The sequence below is a fragment of the Panthera leo genome, chromosome E3 (assembly GCF_018350215.1).
Source record: "Panthera leo isolate Ple1 chromosome E3, P.leo_Ple1_pat1.1, whole genome shotgun sequence".
Lineage (NCBI taxonomy): Eukaryota > Metazoa > Chordata > Mammalia > Carnivora > Felidae > Panthera > Panthera leo.
The window spans coordinates 7,101,390-7,113,621 of record NC_056694.1 but is presented as its reverse complement, the minus strand read 5'-3'; the positions used below and the strand labels follow the sequence as shown (position 1 = coordinate 7,113,621).

Sequence of the window (12,232 nt, the reverse complement as noted above, 5' to 3'; positions counted from 1 at the left end):
TAGGCCCGCACGCGGCGGCGCCGGTCACGTGAGGGGCGACGTTTCGCGCCAATTTCGGTTGGTCCGCAGCAGCCCGCCGCGCGTACGTTTTCTGCTGTCCCGGGAGTGAGATCTTTGAACCTGCCAACTGCTGCCGCACGGGCGATGGCAGTTAAGGACTATGTGCTCGAGAAAGGTGAGGGTATGCCAGTCTGGGGGGAGCGTCCTACGCGGAAAGCCTCCCGGCCAACACCTGTTTGTGTGGGCTGGAGTCCTGGGGGGCTGGGCTCGGCGCGCGAGGCCAAAGGCAGGTTCGGGAGGCGGCGGGGCCAAGGCAGAAGGTGCCTGGGAGGCGCGCGAGCCTCCTAGTTCGGAGAAGAGCCGGTTATCGTGGCTGGGGAAGGAGTGGGGGTCGTGGGGCCGGGGGCGACAGACAGCCCGACTCGGGGCTCCATAGGGGGAGAGTCGCGCCCAGGAGAGACCGGGACCTCAGGAGACCCTGTGCAGGGGCCTTTCGCCGCAGGGACGGACACCCGGGTCCGCTTCCGTCTGCGCCCTTAGGCATTCGGAGTGCCCGCGTTCTCGGGAGACGCGCCGAAGCCCCGAGGGCGGGCAGGCCCGGGCCACTGAGCGCCGCTATTGGCCATTTCAGGCCAACCTCCAAGCGGAAGTGAAGGCGGGCGGAAGTTGCGCGACGTTGCTGGAGGGAGTGTCGTGTGTAAACAGTGTCCTTCCGCGCGGCGGCCTTGGAGAGAGCTGCTCAGGGTGGGGGCGTGCCTGGAATCGGGGGGTTTAGCGGGAGGCCAAGAGAGGAGGTGGTGGGGTGGGACGGAGTGGCCCGGGACAGGCAGACCAATTGCCGGGCGGGATCCCGCCTTGGCGGAAGAATCCCGGGCTGTGAGGCGGCTGCATCTGGGCCCATGTGCTTCTTTGTTTACTAAGAGCGGAAGCAGTGGCGGGAGAGGGGGTGGGGTGGAGGACGGGCTTGGTGGAGATATTTAGGAGGCCGAAAGGAAAGGGAGAATCGTGCGCAAGGAAGAGAAGTGGGGAACCTTGAGATCTGAGTGTGTGGGAAGCTTTTGGAAAAGGGTACTGAGATTTTTTTAAGGCAGAAACTGGAATTCCCCTCGGGGGAGGTTTTTGGGTAATGTTCTTAACTGCCAGGGGCCCCTTCTTCCCTAGGTAAAAACAGACTTGTTAAAAGGAGTTCTGCCCTACTCCGGGAGAACTAAGTAGACTTACTTAGATTTTTAGGTAAACTGACAAATTCATATATTTTGTAAAGAGAGTGAGTTCTTTAGATCCACATCAAGGGAGCTTGGGTAAAGTATCTGAGACAGATTATCATGATTTTACATTTTCCTTACAGAAAAGGTTAAAAAGTTCCTGCAAGAGTTTTACCAGGATGATGAATTTGGCAAGAAGCAATTCAAGTACGGGAACCAACTGGTGAGTCTAAGATGAAGTGGAGGAATTGGGTGGTGGCTCGAGGAGCTGTTAAGAGGGGGCCTGGTTTGTTTCAGCAAGCGTAGAAGTGAGTGACGCATTTAGCATTCTATGTAACGTCTGGTAAGTGAATTTAAGTCTACGTGCACGATGATTAAGATGTTTTAGAAGTTTGGAGGCTAAGAAGTAAGTGTTGCTTTGTTCCTCTCTCCTGTGGGTGGTGGGCACTGCTGAGCATGGGAAACATGGCTCTGTTGTCTCTTCCTTGCCCCAGGTTCGACTGGCTCATCGGGAACAAGTGGCAATGTACATAGACCTAGATGATGTAGCAGAGGACGACCCTGAGTTGGTGGACTCCATTTGTGAGAATGCCAGGCGCTACGCAAGGCTCTTTGCTGATGCTGTGCAAGAGCTGCTTCCTCAGTACAAGGAGAGAGAGGTGAGTGGTTGCAGGAAAATGCAAAGCGAGAAACGGGTTGCTTTTGGGAAGCTTCTCAGATACTGGTGTTTTTTGAGCTGGCAGAAATAGGGCAGTTAATTTCTGCCTGGTGCCTTTTACGATCTTTCCTTTTCCTCGTTCTGCCATTCGTCGTTTTCTGTCTTTAGGTGACTAATAAAGACGTCCTGGATGTTTACATTGAACATCGGCTGATGATGGAGCAGCGGAGCCGGGACCCTGGGGCAGCCCGAAGCCCGCAGAACCAGTACCCTCCTGAGCTCATGCGCAGATTGTGAGTGGTCTCAGTGGGGAAGGCTGTGGGAATTTGTTCTCTGGGACTTGAATAACTACTGTTTTCTTCTCCTAGTGAGCTGTACTTTCAAGGGCCAAGCAGTAACAAGCCTCGCGTGATACGGGAAGTACGGGCTGACTCTGTGGGGAAATTGGTAACTGTGCGTGGAATCGTCACTCGTGTCTCCGAAGTCAAACCCAGAATGGTGGTGGCCACTTATACTTGTGACCAGTGTGGGGCAGAGACCTACCAGCCGGTATGTGTGGAGAAAAGAATAGGAACACATGTATTGTTAGCAGTTTCCCTAAGAACTCATTTTGTCTATCGGTGTTAACCTGTCATCGCGTCGGTTGTGAGACACGACTGCATATTCACCTTTCATTCTCTTTTTGGTACCCAGTGGTCTTTCCATCCATTTTGTGTTCTTGGTGCCTATGGTTACTGACTTGGGATAGGTCAAGGCACTCTGAGCAGTTTGTGGTACGTGCCACGAAGAGGAAGTGTGATTCATGTGACTGGTTTCCTTTGGTGTTTCCTTTCTCCTATCCCAGATCCAGTCCCCTACTTTCATGCCCCTGATCATGTGTCCCAGCCAGGAGTGCCAGACCAACCGCTCAGGAGGACGGCTCTATCTGCAGACACGTGGCTCCAAATTTATCAAATTCCAGGAGATAAAGATGCAGGAACATGTGAGTTTGGGGTATGTGGCCCAGGGCCCAGGGAAGGTGGAGACTGGGTGTCCACTCGAATTCTGCAGTCACGTACAGAGTGAAAGAAAGCAAGAAAAACAAAAGAGGCTGAAACCGAGAAGTTCCTTAGAGCAGGAGGGAGGTTTAACTGGAACTTACTGGTGGAGTAAAGAAGGGGTAAAAACGATCTCTGGCTCTCTTTTCCTGTTGGCGCATCTGAGGCTGAGAATCAGGAGGTGGGAGGCCTGGGCGGGGAAGGTGAGGTCCTCATCGACTTCGTGTCCCTTTCTCCCGCCTGTGCGCCTTCTCCCTTGTAGAGCGACCAAGTGCCTGTGGGGAACATTCCCCGTAGCATCACAGTGCTGGTAGAAGGAGAGAACACGAGGATCGCCCAGCCTGGGGACCACGTCAGTGTCACTGGCATCTTCTTGCCGATCCTGCGCTCTGGGTTCCGACAGGTGGTGCAGGTAAGTGAGGGGTTTGAAAGGAGGAGGAAACTTCTTCTTTCCTTCTCGTTCCCTCCCTCCTCACTGCTCCGCAGAGAGAACAGTCAACAGCAAAGTAGCACAGGGTTTTGTCAGGAACTCCTGAGGGAGTCACGTGAACAGGCAAGTTCAAGGGCCTTCATCCGTACCCTGGCATTCTCCTCCCCAAGGGTCTCCTCTCAGAAACTTACGTGGAAGCTCATCGGGTCGTGAAGATGAGCAAGAGTGAGGACGACGAGTCTGCAGCCGGAGAGCTGAGCAGGGAGGAGCTGAGGCGAATTGCAGGTGAGGGGTCTGACGAAGCCTGGGAACAGAGGTTCCTTCCCAGCACCCCCATCCCGCTCCCAATGTTCTGTATAAACTTCTGTGCAGAGGAAGATTTCTATGAGAAGCTGGCCGCCTCCATCGCCCCGGAGATCTATGGGCATGAAGATGTGAAGAAGGCCCTGCTGCTCCTGCTGGTGGGAGGGGTGGACCAGTCTCCTCGGGGCATGAAGATCAGGGGTAAGCGGGGAAACAAGGGGGGCAGCCAGGAGGGAGGAAGGATGTCAGCCGCTGTCCCATGACACAGATCAGATCTGTGACCTCCGTGTCACAGAGTAAGAGTCTGTAGCTTGGTCTCCTGGGCGCAGGGAGGGAGGAGGGGAAGGGATGCTGGGTGTCGGGGCAGATTTCAAAGGTACGGGTCTCTGTCGTTGGGCAGCTTGCACTCAAGCCTCATCCGGGGCTTTCCTCCCTGCCAGGCAACATCAACATCTGCCTGATGGGGGACCCAGGTGTGGCCAAGTCTCAGCTTCTGTCTTACATCGATCGCCTGGCGCCCCGCAGTGAGTATTGGGCCCTAGGAGAAGTACCCGTACCAGCTGGGGTGGAGGGGGGACCACCACACTGCTTCTCCTTGGTTGGGGTGGGGGGGGGTGTGGAGCTGGTGCTGCACGGATCTTCAGCCGCCTCGGGAAGGTCTGGTCCCGGCGCAGGCCTCATTTCTGCCCTGTTGTTGCTTCTTTCATTGTTCTTTTCCTCTGCTTCAGTGGGTCTGTTTTTTTCCTGTTCCTGCCATTTAGGCCAGTACACAACGGGCCGGGGCTCCTCAGGAGTGGGGCTCACGGCGGCTGTGCTGAGGGACTCCGTGACTGGAGAGCTGACCTTGGAGGGGGGGGCCCTCGTGCTGGCTGACCAGGGGGTGTGCTGTATCGACGAGTTTGACAAAATGGCTGAGGCCGACCGCACGGCCATCCACGAGGTCATGGAGCAGCAGACCATCTCCATTGCCAAAGCCGGCATTCTCACCACGCTCAATGCCCGCTGTTCCATCCTGGCTGCCGCCAATCCTGCCTATGGGCGCTACAACCCTCGCCGCAGCCTGGAGCAGAACATACAGCTTCCTGCTGCACTGCTCTCCCGATTCGACCTTCTCTGGCTGATCCAGGACCGGCCTGACCGAGACAATGACCTACGGTGAGTGAATCCAACATTCGAGGACACGTATGCCCTAACGATCTGAAGGGAGAGAGAAGACATCAGAAAGAAACCCCCTCCGATTCCCTGCTTGTGGAAACTCCAGAGCCTTCCCCTCTTACTGCAGGAACTAGTCCACAGTTATTTAGGGAAATGGAGGGGTGGGACTGAAACACTGGTGATTTCCTGGGAGAGCCTCCCTCGTGCGCTGTGAAGATGGCGAAGCTAAGGCACACAGGTCACGAGACAGGGTGTGGGATGTGTAGCCCCAAGAGGAACGTTTCTAGCTGCCTCCACTCTTCCCAGGTTGGCCCAGCACATCACGTATGTGCACCAGCACAGCCGCCAGCCGCCAGCCCAATTTGAACCTCTGGACATGAAGCTGATGAGGTAGGAGAGCTGCGGAAAGGCCAGTGTGCTTGACCCATAGCCATGTGTGGCAGCATCTTGGGCTGATCTGTGTCTCCTGGAGAGCTTTCCATTCTGGGTCATTTTTCACTGCCACTCGCTCTGCTCTGTGGGGTCTGTGAACAGGGGGTCCGGGCACCCCAGGTCTGGCTTCACAAGAAGAACCAGCATCAGAACCTTTCACACCCACCACCTGCCCGTCTCAGGGTTGAGGCAGGTTCAGACCAGAGCTGGATGCTGCTCCGTGGACTTGATGTTGCCATTTTCTCCGCAGGGTGGATCGCCTGGTGATCCCCCAACCTCCTTCACTTTCACTTTTTTTCTCTTGAAGTAAATGAAATGTATTTCTGCTCCCTTTAGTCACATCTTAGGTTCAGGGGAAGGACTTTACCATCTTTTATAGGTGGATCTGTCTTACTGGTATAAAGATCCTTTTTCCGGAAAATTAGGAGTAACTTGGAACGTGCCATTTACAGAAACCCATCCGTGACATTCAAGTTAATTTAATTTGTTCTTCCTGCTTAAAACTGCTCCCCACCCCAGAGTATTTTCTTAAATGCCAAACTCTCCTCTCCCGCGAACCTTCTCTCCCGTAGGCGCTACATAGCCATGTGCCGGGAGAAGCAGCCCACGGTGCCAGAGTCTCTGGCGGACTACATCACAGCCGCATACGTGGAGATGAGGCGGGAAGCTTGGGCCAGCAAGGACGCCACCTACACCTCCGCCCGGACGCTACTGGCGATCCTGCGGCTGTCCACCGCTCTGGTGAGTGCGCGGTCCCACTCCGCCAGCGGGTGGTCCGCTCGGACGGCCCGGGCACCCGGTGCAGCATGCTCCTCCTGCGGCCGCCTCCCTCCCACTCAGGCCCTGCTGGTGCTAAAGTGCTGACAGTGCAGATAGCGGTCCTGCGTGCTACCGCACTGTGGGTACTTGCTGCTCCAGCAGGGCACGCACGGCGTCCCTGGAGGGAAAGGCCTTCTCCCCACTCTTCCGGCCCCCCCTGCAGGGCCGGCAGGGTTCACTTCACTGCCCGTGTCCTGGATCCTTGCTAGAAACCCGCACTTCTGTCCGTACACCTTGGACCTTAGTCCTGGGGGCTCCAAAGTGCTGTTCGTGCAGGTAGTGTGATTACCCGACCTACTGCTGAGCTAGCACTTCCCGAGCCCCGGGGACGCGACCTCTCTGCCATTGCCTTCTTGGCCGAGCTCCCCGTGCTCTGTCAGCACTGTCACAGAGCACTGTCGTGGTGGGGAGCCCGGGGGCGCTCAGTGGGGTCTGGTCTCCCGCACAGGACAGCTGAACCCGGGACTGGCCAGCGTTGAGAGGCGGAGACTTGGGCAATTGCTGGACGCTGCCCGCGCATTGCACTTGTCTCGGTCTGACAGTGCCGGCCCCGTGCTGCGGACGCTGGGGGGGGGGCGGGGGGGGGGGGGGCCTCTGCTCGCGCCCTGTGGGCTGCCTGCTGAAAGCTAGAGCGAGGGGGTCCCCTGACCGAGTTCCATCCCCTCCCGTTTCCATCTCTCCCCCCCTTTCCCGCAGGCACGGCTGCGGATGGTGGACATGGTAGAGAAGGAAGATGTGAACGAAGCCATACGGCTAATGGAGATGTCCAAGGACTCGCTTCTGGGTGACAAGGGGCAAACGGCGAGGTGAGTGGTTTAAACAACGAAATCAGGAGTCACCTTGACCGTCTCATCCTTATGGCTTGTGCATCCACACGTACGTCACGTGATGTTGGCTCTGGAGTTGTACCACTGGCCTGTGTTCCCGACGTGCTGCCTGTTTGTACTCTGACCTTACACAGCCATGCTGTTCCCTTCAGGACCCAGAGACCGGCAGATGTGATATTTGCCACGGTCCGGGAGTTGGTCTCAGAGGGCCGAAGTGTCCGGTTTTCAGAAGCGGAGCAGCGCTGCATCTCCCGTGGCTTCACACCTGCCCAGTTCCAGGCGGCTCTAGATGAGTATGAGGAGTTAAACGTCTGGCAGGTTAATACTGCCCGGACACGGATCACTTTTGTTTGATTCCAACCAGCTTGAGACCCTGGGGTCCACTCTGCGTCCCGTGTGCCGACCCACCCCTTCCTGGAACGGTCTGATGATGCCTTTGCAGGGAGAGGAGGGACCTGGTCTCTCCTCCTGAGCTGCACTTGTTTTATTCTTTTTGCTAATAAAGCATGTGTAGGTTGCTGTATTCTGTTCCTACAAGGTATCGTGAGTTTTCTAGATTCTATCTCGTTCACTCTGTGAATTTACTGTGTAAAGCACCCATTACGCCTGCCCACACTGATGTTCCTTGCTGCTTCCCAGACTAGATTCTGGGGGTTATAGACAGGGACGTGCCAAGGTTGAGAAAGTGTGTGAAGTATGGGCACTGGAACCTCTGCCTCTTAGGGTTGAGGTACTACAGGTCAGGTGTGTAGACATCTGTGTGATCGGCATTCAGTAAACAGCAGTGAGAAACCCCTCCCTCAGCAGTAAACTGTGTCCATGGGTCAAAGCTTTCAGGTTGTCCCTCCTAGAAACCTGCTCAATACCCCTGCTCCTTTGTGGAAAAGACTTAAATTCACTTAGCTTTGGGGAGCAGTCATTGGTCAAGTTTAGAGGTTGGTCTATACGCACCGCTGTCCCAGAGAAACCTTAAAGAGAACACAGATGGCTGAAGTGGGAGCAGGCAGCCTTTGGCTCAGTATAGATGTGCTCCACCTGACTGGACGAGGGGTCACCTCAAGTGGCAGTGAGCTCCCAATCCCCGCAGGATGTCCTGCCCAAGCAAGGCTGGAACTAAGGGCCTCCTTTTAAGGTCCAAGTTGAGAAACCAGCGTGGGGCCCAACAGAGAGGACAGAGCCATCGGAAGGGGTGCTGAGGGGCTGCTCCCCTTTTATTATTGACAGAGGTTTCTCTAAAGGGAGTGTAACACCCCTCCCCTGTGGGACCACTGTCCAACCTGTGCATCGTCCCTTCAAGCACCCTCAGAAGAAGAGCCCCCGCATCCGCCTGCCGATGCCTTGTCGATCATAGAGGACGTTGAACTTGTTCACAAACTGGTTCATGGTGTTGCACGTTTTGGTGATGGTGCCAAGGTAGGCCATGAGCCCCACGTCGTTACATTGCTGGGAGGAACAGAAAACGGTTGCCCAGGGAACGGCTGAGTTCACTCCCACGTGCAGAAGTTCCATCCATCAGCCCCACCTCCCCACCCACCCGCGGTTTTACACTCACATCGTAGAAGTCTGTCTTGAACTTGTCCGTGCTGAGCACTGGAAGGCAGTGACACAGAGCATAGGCCTCCCGCAGGATCTCGTGATTAAAGGGGACCTCCCCTAAAGGCCCAGAAAGACTGCATTAATGTGGATGCGGTCACTTCCCCAAGAGGGAGAGGAAAAGCGGTTCACCTGTCCTACCTGCTTCAGAGGCCTTGACATATTCCAAGATGAGCTTGACCCGGCTGTGCAGCATCTTGATGGCACTGTGTTGCGCTATCAGGTGTTCAGCCACTGCAGGGAGACGGGGAGAGACCAAGGTTGAAAAAGCACGTGACAACAGTTTCCACCCCAACTGCTGAAGGAGCTCCTCCAGCCTTCATTACCAGTGGAGTTCTCCCCGCTGCCTGTGGCTGTCATTCGGGCTACGTGGTCCACACCGATGCGTTCAGCTTCCTCTGTGGCCAGAGTGTAGGTCAGCTCAGCAAACAGCATTGTGGCCTGTGGAGTGCCGGGGGACAGTGAGAAGCAGAAAAAGGCCAGGAGCAATGTCTGAGGGTTCAAGGATCGGGCATTACCTCTCCGTTGATTATATCGATGACGGACTCGAAAACACTGACGGGAAGCTGTAAGGAAGCAACGGAGAACAGCTCTTATCGACATCAAGCACACCCGAGCTTCCACTATATGCCAAAAGCCAGGCCGAACTCTTCCACAGATGTTCTCATCTAACCTTCCCGAGGACCCACTGATGTAGGGATTATCCTCATCTTCCACGTGAGGCAAAAAAACAGCTGCGGTTAAAAGACTGACCCAAAGTCACACAGCTGGTAAGCGGGAGAGTTCACCCCAAGTGAAGACTTAAGCCAACAGATGTACAGAGAACAGGGGAGGAGGATAAAAAGATAGGCACGGTGATCGACAAGCACGACACAGGGAGCTCGGGATCAGTATTACTCACATCTGTGTGTTTGGTCATAGGGTTCAACTTAAGAAAGAGAGGGCTCTCGATTATCTCGCACACCTGGAAGAGGGGGCAGTGGACACACGTGTTGAAGGCCCATCTTTCTTCCCCTCACCCTCATGCTCTGCCCCAGCACGCGCGCGTGAGCATGTTACCTGCTTATGGACGTGGATGTCAGAGGGGTCAGGCGGCCCCCCGGTGGTGTACCAACCCAGAAACTCCAGCTCCTTGAACACCTGTTTGACTGGGAAGAGCCAGGGCACGGTGTATTTCTTGAAACCACCCTTCTAATTGGAAGCTCCTGGTATCTCCCCTCCCTGCTCAAATCCTGGCTCAATTCACAATAATTAACCCCTTCTATCTTCTCTCATCCTTTACTTTGGGGGAATACCTAAATGTGTTCTTCTTCTGAGATCTTTTCAGCTACTCTCCTTACTCCCCCCTCCCCCCCACCCACTTCTTCCCAACGCATTCTATCTTCCCCACTCGCCTGCGTTTCTTACTCCCACTGCTCTCCCCCAGGTCTATTCCCCTCTCACACTGCTCCTCCTTGGTGTAGTAATACTCCTTGTCAATGATAATCTTCTCTTCCACGGTGTGGGACAGCAGCTCAAAGGAGTTCATCACCTCGATATTTCGGCCCTCCTGTTTCCCGATCAGAGCCCCAATCACTGGGGGAGGGAACGACACGTAAGAGGTGAGGGTTAGGAATCCGTCCCTAATCATTACAGCCCAAGGGTCGAGGTCAGTGTAAACCAGATGCTGGGGACACGGTGACTTGGGGGAGGGGGAACCGGCCCCAGCAAAGGAAGGGGCAAAGACCCCTATTTGGGGGCAGGTGACCAAGGAAAGGAGGTTGGAGAATTACGTCCAAGACGCACCCTGCATAGGCCGCCCCTCCTGGGAGCGCATACGAATCCAATGGTCTGAAATGTTGAGAATGACGAGGGGATGAAGAGCGACTGAGACGCTCCCCGTCACGCCGGAGGCCATCACGCTGGGGACTACTGAGGGTGGAGGAAAAGGAGAGCAAATGAGAGTCCGGGCCGCACGTTCTGCCTCAGAGCTGGGAGCGGGAGACGGCAGAGCCGGAGCCATACATCCCTCCCGCAGGTTAGCAGCCCAGGGAGCGGTATCGCCGTCCCGCCCCCTGAGTCCTCCATGGAGTACGGCGGGGGGGGGGGGGCTTGTCGCTCCCCGAGGGGCGTCACCAGAGGCCGCCCCCGCGAGGCCCGTTACCTGCTGCATCCACCTCCATCCCGCTGCTCCCTCCAGTCCCGTTCGCCGCCGCCGCCATTTTCCCCGCGCCCGCCCGCCTCGGCCCCGCCCCCTCCCTCCCGGCTTCCGTAGGCCAGCGGCGCATGCTCAGTGGGCGCAGGGCCTCGACGGACGGGGCGGGACTGGCGGCCTTCAGGGCCGGAAAAACCCGAGCCCACGGGACTTTCAAGGACCCTGGTCTGGCCTCTCCCGTGCAGCTGCGGCTGAGTTTTGAACAAATTACCTAACCCTATCCCCTTCCAACCTGACCTTCCTCGTCAGTAAAATTGGGATAAAACGTCCTAGTTCCTAAGGCTGTTGCAGAATGAATGAAAAATCATGTTACTGCCCTCAGAGTAAAATCCAAGCCCCTAACCACTGCATGCAAGGCCCTGCATGATCCGGTCCCTGCCTTCCAGACGGCACTGTCCTCTACTTTGCCACTTGGGCCCCGTGCTTCAGCCACATTGGCTCTCACGTCAGTTCCCTTCACTCGCCCACACATTCCCACATAAGGACCTCTGTCTCATTCCTCACTGTAACCTCTGTGACCAACATAGTGCCTGACACAGGCACCTAGTTTTTCCAGTGAATGAATAATTTGAGGTGGAGCCTGTTGGCGAGTGGCTTCATCTGTATGTCCAATCTTTTCTCCTTCCGCATACCATATTACCTACCATGCTAGGAACATTCCCAGCATTTTTTAAAAGTTTTATGTGTTTTAAGTAATCTCTACACCCAACATGGGGCTCGAACTCACAAGACCCTGAGATCAAGAGTCCTGCGCTCTTCGGAATGAGGCAACCAGGTGCCCCCCGTTCCCGGCATTTTCTAACCCTTCGCAACAGCCTTTCAAAACTCACCTCTGGCAAACCTAGCCGTTTCCAGGCCTGTCCCCACTCCTCCACTCAAGCAAGGTGTGTACACTGCATCTACCCCTCTTGCTGCCCCACAATTTGCCTGGCTGGCTCTCTGTATCACACCCAAAGTGTAAGCTCTCAGAAAGCAGGTGGAGACTACTGTCTTGACCCTGCAGAGCCCACTCCAGTGCCCATGACCAGTGGTACCAGGAAATGTGTTCTGGTTTATCACCTTCCTCATCTTCAAGTCCAGGGTTTTAACAGCATCTTAAATCCTTCTTTGTCTCTGTGTTCCCACTGCCACATTGCCTTCTGTAGTCAAATCCCTCCCTGCTTCCCTCTTATAAAGACACCTGGGATTACACGTAGTGCCCACTGGGATAACCCAGGATAATCTCCCCATCTGAAGATCCTTAACTTAATCCTAAAGCCATGATAATCTCTCTGCTGAAGATCCTTAACTTAATCAGATCTTCAAAATCTCTTTTTCCCTGTAAAGTAACATTCACAGGTTCCAAGCATTAGGACCTGGCTGTCTTTGGGGACTATTGTTCAGCCTGCCACAGCACATGTGGGCCACTGTGGGGGAACTGGAGAGCAATGCCCTCAATTGAATGGCCATTGTCTTTGTGATCTAGAATTATGTCAGTCCATGAAGAGAATCCTGGTGGCTGAACCAGAATTAAGTTGGAATTCCCTAGGCTCCCTTTTGGCTGGGCTGTATCCAAAGGGTCTATCAACCAGGATGGCCT

The 12,232-nt window shown here is 55.3% G+C and overlaps 2 protein-coding genes across 8 annotated transcripts; one reads left to right on the top strand and one right to left on the bottom strand.

Annotated features, from left to right (window-relative positions):
- Positions 1–28: 28 nt before the first annotated feature.
- MCM7 (minichromosome maintenance complex component 7) lies at positions 29–7,389 on the top strand. Of its 7 annotated transcripts, none has more exons than XM_042922779.1 (16): positions 475–744; positions 1,349–1,428; positions 1,503–1,548; positions 1,700–1,864; positions 2,032–2,156; positions 2,232–2,412; positions 2,708–2,845; positions 3,163–3,312; positions 3,501–3,615; positions 3,703–3,834; positions 4,074–4,157; positions 4,395–4,788; positions 5,095–5,178; positions 5,793–5,961; positions 6,736–6,845; positions 7,019–7,389. In XM_042922779.1, exons 4-16 carry the CDS (start codon positions 1,730–1,732, stop codon positions 7,218–7,220), a joined length of 2,019 nt encoding a protein of 672 aa, XP_042778713.1. In that variant the 5' UTR covers positions 475–744; positions 1,349–1,428; positions 1,503–1,548; positions 1,700–1,729; the 3' UTR covers positions 7,221–7,389. The 7 variants fall into 7 exon arrangements, with proteins under 7 accessions (XP_042778709.1, XP_042778708.1, XP_042778713.1 ...); XM_042922780.1 differs by having other exon boundaries at positions 1,503–1,611; XM_042922781.1 differs by lacking the exon at positions 475–744 and adding an exon at positions 809–1,068.
- Positions 7,390–8,050: 661 nt separating this feature from the next.
- On the bottom strand, positions 8,051–10,683 carry COPS6 (COP9 signalosome subunit 6). Its single transcript, XM_042922785.1, has 10 exons — positions 10,603–10,683; positions 10,245–10,370; positions 9,903–10,034; positions 9,519–9,607; positions 9,361–9,423; positions 8,978–9,025; positions 8,786–8,900; positions 8,601–8,693; positions 8,419–8,519; positions 8,051–8,309 (listed from the first exon to the last, which is right to left on the bottom strand). The coding sequence occupies exons 1-10, from the start codon at positions 10,658–10,660 to the stop codon at positions 8,169–8,171; spliced, it is 966 nt and encodes a 321-aa protein (XP_042778719.1). The 5' UTR covers positions 10,661–10,683; the 3' UTR covers positions 8,051–8,168.
- Positions 10,684–12,232: the final 1,549 nt, after the last annotated feature.

What these genes read in the sequence shown, in the direction of transcription:
- MCM7 (XM_042922775.1), top strand. Translation starts at nt 145, where the DNA reads ATGGCAGTTAAGGACTATGTGCTCGAGAAAG. An exon ending in GGACTATGTGCTCGAGAAAG is followed by an intron (nt 176 to 1,348) that starts GTGAGGGTATGC and finishes TTTTCCTTACAG; the next exon opens with AAAAGGTTAAAAAGTTCCTG. An exon ending in TCAAGTACGGGAACCAACTG is followed by an intron (nt 1,429 to 1,699) that starts GTGAGTCTAAGA and finishes TCCTTGCCCCAG; the next exon opens with GTTCGACTGGCTCATCGGGA.
- COPS6 (XM_042922785.1), bottom strand. Translation starts at nt 10,660, where the DNA reads ATGGCGGCGGCGGCGAACGGGACTGGAGGGAGCAGCGGGATGGAGGTG. An exon ending in TCGATATAATCAACGGAGAG is followed by an intron (nt 8,901 to 8,977) that starts GTAATGCCCGAT and finishes GGCACTCCACAG; the next exon opens with GCCACAATGCTGTTTGCTGA. An exon ending in CAGCGGGGAGAACTCCACTG is followed by an intron (nt 8,694 to 8,785) that starts GTAATGAAGGCT and finishes GTCTCCCTGCAG; the next exon opens with TGGCTGAACACCTGATAGCG.